At 41.3% G+C, this 7200-nt stretch overlaps 1 protein-coding gene across 10 annotated transcripts in view; it reads right to left on the bottom strand.

Moving 5' to 3' along the window:
- Positions 1–50: 50 nt before the first annotated feature.
- LOC115238693 (galactosylgalactosylxylosylprotein 3-beta-glucuronosyltransferase P) overlaps positions 51–7200 on the bottom strand; it is a 15145-nt gene continuing 7995 nt past the window's right edge. For 5 of the 10 annotated variants that reach the window (XM_029812725.1, XM_029812729.1, XM_029812731.1 and 2 more), the window contains exons 2-6: positions 4232–4301; positions 3309–3520; positions 2658–3057; positions 2411–2568; positions 51–2272 (exon numbers count right to left, since the gene is read on the bottom strand). In XM_029812725.1, coding sequence (XP_029668585.1) covers positions 1874–2272; positions 2411–2568; positions 2658–3057; positions 3309–3509 — 1158 coding nt within the window. In that variant the 5' untranslated portion in view covers positions 3510–3520; positions 4232–4301 and the 3' untranslated portion in view covers positions 51–1873. Of the gene's footprint in view, positions 2273–2410; positions 2569–2657; positions 3058–3308; positions 3521–4231; positions 4363–7200 lie in introns of all 10 variants that reach the window. The other 5 variants (XM_029812726.1, XM_029812727.1, XM_029812724.1 and 2 more) reach the window with 2 other exon arrangements.

The raw sequence follows: 7200 nt of genomic DNA on the forward strand, positions 1-7200 counted from the left end.
GACGACTCGAAATTCTTCAAATCACGAAAATGGCTTTTCATGTGATTTTATTTTTTTTATTTTTTTTTTTTTTTTTTTTTTTTTTAATTCTAAAAGAGATCGGGTCTTTAAAAGCGCGATTCGCGCGAACTATATTGTGCAAGAAGTCAAATGTAGCTTTTTAAATATTATGTTTCTAGGAAGTACATATTTCCTACGCACACACACGCACACATGTCGATAACGCAACACTCATCTGTTTGATTATAATCCGTTATTTTGCTTATAATCTCACAATATAATAAAATAAACAAATATATGATATATTTGTTATAAGAAAATAAATTATAATCGATATATTTGTTATAATAAAATAAACATATTATAATCGGTATTATAATGGAAATGAAAGAGCGCAATTCGGTAATTAAAAATATTCCTATTCAGTCAAATAGAAGCGAGAATACTTGTAGCAAATAACATTTGTCGTATGTACATAAGTATTCTTGTTGATGTATGTTCAGTTCATAAATTAACTTTTCAGATTCTTCTGATTTTATTCGGACCATGATAACGATATGCCTGTTGCGGATTCTGCAATCTTTTTTTATTTAGATCTTATTTATTCGTATTGTAACCGCGCGATTCCTTAAAAAAAAAAAACAAGAAAATATTCCTAAAGAAAGTTATACAAGTAATCAAAGATATTTAACGAAATGTATCTCTCATACATTCCAAACTTCACATTTTTCAATCGGAAATATCTATCGAAGAGATTTCCTTGATCAGAAATCCTCGTAAATAGTAATCCTAATCATTCTCGACAAACTTTAAAGCATTAAACTTCAATTTTCATATGTATATTTTCACGCTTTGAATTTATTCTTTTGTAATCTTTTGAAGATACGAGGAATTCTTATGAAGGGACTTGCTCTAACTCTCTACCTCGTAATCATCTATACTTGCTAATCGCGTAAAGAGACGGGGCAGGATTAGACGACAATCTAACGATTGTTAAACATCATGGTAACTACATTAACGAACGGTTCACGAGCTGAGAGACCGATCAATCGTGAATCTGAGGAGCGTAAAATTACTTGAAAGTAGAATTACGTGATCGCTTCAGATATTTTCACTCTTTTTTGGTCAAATCATCTTTGACCTTACATCTTGTATAAGAGTAAGTTTAGGAATGGAACTTCGCTAATGGAATACAATGGAATAGAACAGACAATCTATATTTATAGAATTTTCGCGGAACGAATTCCTCAGGTAGAATAAAGATAATAAGAGCTTAGCGTTACAGCGAGTGATCCGTTTGTTTTCTTTGGTCTTTCATCTACAGAGTGTGCGAGTTCTCATATTTACGCGTTAGAAATGATTCGAAACCGCACAACCTTCGGTCAGTAACCACCTCGTATTTTCGTCGATTATTCATCCCAACGAAAAAATTCGGCTCTTTTTTCACGTTTACAAAATTAAAATATTATAGGAAATAAGAAAAGAGAAACGATTTTGAACTTTCTAACATAAGCGTAAATTTCTATCATTACGGCTGATGCGTTACTCCGGATCCTATTATTCCCCCCGCAGGTTTCTTCCTCAAACTAATTGTAAGGGCGAACCATCTTCGGGGTGAACTAGTTGCGGATGTGTAAAAGCTGATAAAAAAACGATCGTTTTTACTGGCTACGCTTAAAGGTAATAATAACGGTCCCGCTCTCGCCGACAGAGAGAGAGGGCAGATACTTTAGGCACTGAATCGCACAGTTTTCCGCACCTAGGAATTCCCTTGGAGTGTGATATCCGATGAACTAGTGCGAAGGAGGGGCGGCGGGATCACACAAGATTCAGATACGAGTCCTCGCGTTTTTCGTCGTCGCATCGACCGGCATCATACTATCTGCTGCTTGAGCTTAACCAGATTCGTCGCGCCGTACAGCTTCATGTCCAGCGCCGCGCCCGGCTCGTTCTTTTTCGTCTGCGTATGCCAGGCGAGCACCTTGGTGCAATTGTCCGCCAGGAGCTGAGCGTCCCGCGGCTCGAACGGCGCCAGGCTCTTCAGGAAGCCGTCCTCCTCGTAACCCGCGCGAAACGGCATGCTGGCGTTGGGCCGCTGATGCAGGAACTTAACGTTCACAGCAAACCCGGCCATGTCCACCGGAAACTTCCGGCCGGCTACCCAGCCGTCGTAGAACCCGGCAAACTTGCCGTTCTTCAGGATGGGTGAGCTCAGTCCGAACTTGGTGCATAGCCCCACCGGAAACATCGACACCGTCTTCGTCTTACGGATCTAAATAAATGCGCGCGTTATATGTATAGAACGAATTCCTCAAATATCCTCAAGAGATATTTCTGTCTCCTTCAGAAAGAAATATCGAGTTTTTCTCGCAGCGTAAAGCGAAAATATACTTTCGTAATCTTAGCTTACCTCGTCGAAAAGCTCAATATCATAAGTATTGTCGTCGTCGGCGAAGTAGAACACGCCTCTCGTGGCGTTCGCCCTGATCCACTGCAAACCGCGATTTCTATTGGACACTCCACGCGGCTTCGCACCTTTCTTGAGTTTATATTTCTCCGGCATCGGAGCTGGGATAACATAAAATCGTTCATCGCCATTGCAGATACTGTTTTTTTGCGACAGAGATATATATATATTGTATAAACTATTATATTACCGATTAAATGATCGAACTTTAAGCCCGTCCGTTCCAATAATTTGGTAACTTGCTTGGTAGCGACGGTAGCGTCCTCGATAACGAGCCAGTGCACATTTTTGACTAACATCAAGGTATGCGCCATCCTCGTGAGTTCAGGAATTTGTTCGGGTCTTCGATATGTCGGCGTGATAATATAGAGGGTTTCCTCGGGGAATACTTCGAGAGGATTCGGCGGTACCGTCTTATGTGTCATTGTCATTGCGGGCGGTTGCGATTGCAAAGGCGAAAGTTTGGAATTATTTCTGGAGGCCGCCGAGAGGTTTTTGCTTAACTGACTGATAAGCTCTTGCACGAGCATCGAGCTGATCTCCGGACTCAGGCCGTTGGTGATTTGTACTCGGTACACTGCATACCGAATCTGCAAAAAAAGAACAATAATTGTAGATGTTTTAATAATATAATTAATTATTGATTGACATATAATAATATATATATATAGTAACTAATCTCTCTCCCTTCAGGCGAAGGAAGCGAGTAGCTCTAGTGAAACGCGTTTACGGAAATTGATGAGCAATTAATCTCTGGTAATTACGCGGTAATATCGTTATTTTTTTTTTTTTTTTTTTTTTTTCCCTTTCCCTTGAAGCAATATAATTAATATCTCTTTACCATGTCCTCGGAGATCCTCGGGGTTTTGCTGTAGTTATCGCCCTCTTCACCGATCGGCAAATCCCCGGCTTCTTCTGCGGAAGTGTCCGCATTGAAGGCCGTTACTTGATCGAAAGTAACACCGGTGGACAGGTGATACTGATAAAAAACTACGCAGATCCCTATCAAAGCGATCACTCCCATCTTCATGGACGGCTTCATTATACCGATGCCTGAATATAGAAAATTAAATATCGGGAAATGTGATAAATAGCAAGGATTTGGTATATAATATATATTACGAAACTTTAATAGAGGGAGGACGAAATTTTAATAGAACGACGCGATGAAAGAATGGATAATGGTATTTAAATTGTTAATGCGCATTAAACAAGCTATATTTAATGTTTTTCTTACGTTTTTAATACTATAATGGTTTAATAATGGAGAATGGGACTGGAAGATGGATCGTATTTTAGAATTTAAGAATTTACCGCTTCAACTTACTCTACCAACTTTCCTTTACTTCGCAGAAAGCAAGTACTTTCGCTACTAGATATTTTCTGTTCCCATATCTTTTCTCGAGCATTCCAATTTTAATCTAATCTAATCTAATTTTAATTTAATCTTATTCACGTTTCAAGCTCACTCCGAGATTGGAGGGGAAAAGCACCTCATTCACAAATTTTATAGAATGTATCTCGTGCAAATTATAAAATGTAAATTTAATAACGAATGAAAGTACGAAGATTAACGACGGGGAGATCCATGAATTATAAAACTCGACGTTGCGTTGAAACGCGTATTTCTCTTACGTTCTATGTATTATAATTTAATTAGCGTAGATTATATCGTAGTTTCCGTATGTGATCCCAAAGGAAAAACGTCGGGCTGTTATAACAGCTCGCCGAGTTCAAAAGATTAAAACAAAGATATTCACTCACCCGAATGCTACATGTGTCGGCTGTTCCGTCGTTTCCTCTGCCTCTCCTGAATCGCGAGCTGCTTCTTGCTCTGTCATCAAAGTAATTAGCTGTCGTAATGCTCGTAATATCTCACCGCAAGATTTACATTTCTAGAGCGAGAGAGAGAGAGATAGAGAAAGAGAGAACAAGAGAAACATAATAGCAACGATAATTTATTAGACTTCTTTGCGAATTCTCGGAAAATGGAAATTTTCTCGCGCGCAACGAAGTTTAAATATTGCCCACGTATTACGATTCTCACCGGAGATAACGTATTCGAGATTCGTGCGAGATGCATTTATACTTTATACGAACTTAATTAATTTTTTAAGACATCGCGCGCGACCATCGCAACATGCGCAACGCGAGGTCCATCCTCGCGCGATCGAAGGAGGACGGTGGTCCTCTCGAGTCTAATTATTTTTGCGGGTCGGCATTCCTCACCCCGAGGCCCCGGGTTCGTTCGGCGGGCGCAGGCGTGTCGGCCCGATAGCGCGCACCGGAAGAACATCCGTCAGGATCGCGGACTCGCGGGGCGATAAAGCGAGCGACGTTTAATGCGAGATCCCGTCGTCGTCGCTAACGAGCGTGATAACGCTTGGGATTTATCTAACAAACGATACCGGGAGTTCACGACTCCCGCGGGATGCGTGAACTCCCCCTCTCCTCCCCCACCGCTCCCGCTGAACGATCCACGAGCAACGTCGTTTAATTTCACTCCCGCTTTTTTCCGGGGATAATGTAATTCGATACTCTCACGACTGACTTTCGCCTCTATCGCGATTCTTTTTCTTCCTCGATATCAGCAGATCCACATGTTGGAGCATTAATCATCCTTGTTTTTCAGCCGACCTCGCGCGATTTTATTGTCTCTCACTTGAGCGAACAATAGGTCTCCTCACCCCGAGGCCCCGGGTTCGTTCGGCGGGCGCAGGCGTGTCGGCCCGATAGCGCGCACCGGAAGAACATCCGTCAGGATCGCGGACTCGCGGGGCGATAAAGCGAGCGACGTTTAATGCGAGATCCCGTCGTCGTCGCTAACGAGCGTGATAACGCTTGGGATTTATCTAACAAACGATACCGGGAGTTCACGACTCCCGCGGGATGCGTGAACTCCCCCTCTCCTCCCCAACCGCTCCCGCTGAACGATCCACGAGCAACGTCGTTTAATTTCACTCCCGCTTTTTTCCGGGGATAATGTAATTCGATACTCTCACGACTGACTTTCGCCTCTATCGCGATTCTTTTTCTTCCTCGATATCAGCAGATCCACGTATTGGAGCATTAATCATCCTTGTTTTTCAGCCGACCTCGCGCGATTTTATTGTCTCTCACTTGAGCGAACAATAGGTCTTCAACGATATTTACGATATTCGCAAAGTGTGTATGTGTCGTTTTACTAAAGAGTAATGCCACGTCGTGTAATCTACTACTTTTTGTAGCGTCCTTTTCGTTATCCGCGCGTTGCAGTGTCAAATAAGTCTTATCTCCCCCCATTCTCTCTCTCTCTCTCTCTGTCTCCTTATCTCCCTCTCTCTTTCTCTCTCTCTCTGTTTTCCATATTAATCACTCTGTTAAGCGAAGGATATGAGTGCGCAAGCATACTTTTCGAAATCGCCCGTCTATAATGAGACTCTTAAATGCCTCGCATCTCGCGCGAACCGAGAGAAAACGTTCTCTTCTAATTTACTTTCACGACGCTGAGAATTTAATGCCGTCTCTACGTCTACGTCACACACCACGAACGCACTGTTTTACGCCTCGTGCAATGTCAGCAGCGGGAAAAATACAAAGCCGATGGCGATAAAATCTTCATGTCTTATCCTTGCTTCCCGTCGGGCGTTCCTGGTGCAATAAAGAGTTATTTTACAGCAAAAAAAAAAAAAAAAAAAAAGTCGCGGAAAATACGTTCATACCGATTAAAGGTCGGATTCACGTTACGTCAACGCTCTCCGCGCGATCAATTCCTTTCAATCTAGTCCATTCTAGAAATGTCAGAGTTTGTCAAAGCGCGAAAGGAATTAATGCATAAAGGTCTTCGTGAGAAATGCACCGGATAAATGCATCATAAATAGCGCGACGATGATAACTGTGAAGATAATATATGATGCTCTCGTCTTCCTGTCCTTTCTTGCTTTCATTACATTAGTAAAGCAATAATATTGAAAATTTTTTATTCATCGACGTCGTTGGCGTTTTGATAGAACACCTTTAAACTTATCTATCGATTTTAAGATATCAGATTTCTTATCTCTATCAGAAAACCAAATTAATTAATGCGTAACGCTCTTTCATTATCGCGATAATAATCTTCTCGTCGAAAGAAAACGCAGATTACGCGAGAAAATAATTATATTCAGCGAGATTCGAATTGATAGCGTTGATAATATTCCATCTGCACTACCAGATGGAAAGAGCAAGATAAATTGAACGTTTCGGTGAATTTCGGTTTTGACTAAAAGAGCGGAAAAGGCAGCGATTTCCTCTCGATCGATCTTCGTAATTAAGCGCCACGACGCAAATGCGCCTAATTCAGCGCGACGCGGCTTCCTCGATAAATCGCAAGACGCTAATACGGTTTCTTCTGGAAGCACGTTTCTTAAAGACAACGATCGATCGATGCGATGAAATTTCGAATAGACGATGTCGCAAAATAGCAATATATCGTATTAAAATTATCACTTACAAATGTAACAGGATTTTAGAACTATATGAATCATTTGAGATGACACAGTTGTCTGAGATTGTTTCTCGCAATTCGCTCAAACATCTGTTGGATGTATCGAAAGATTTTCCATTGTATTGCACGGACCTAGTTCTTAAAGTGACAAACGCGGGTAAGGTGATCTGTCGATTGCGCTACCCACGCAGTTGTAAAAGATATATTATCGTCACTATCTCATCTGTTTGTCTTCAGAATAAAATCTACATTACAGTAAATCCATGAT

This window comes from Formica exsecta, unplaced genomic scaffold (assembly GCF_003651465.1).
Source record: "Formica exsecta isolate Colony F162 unplaced genomic scaffold, ASM365146v1 scaffold353, whole genome shotgun sequence".
Classification (NCBI taxonomy): Eukaryota; Metazoa; Arthropoda; class Insecta; order Hymenoptera; family Formicidae; genus Formica; species Formica exsecta.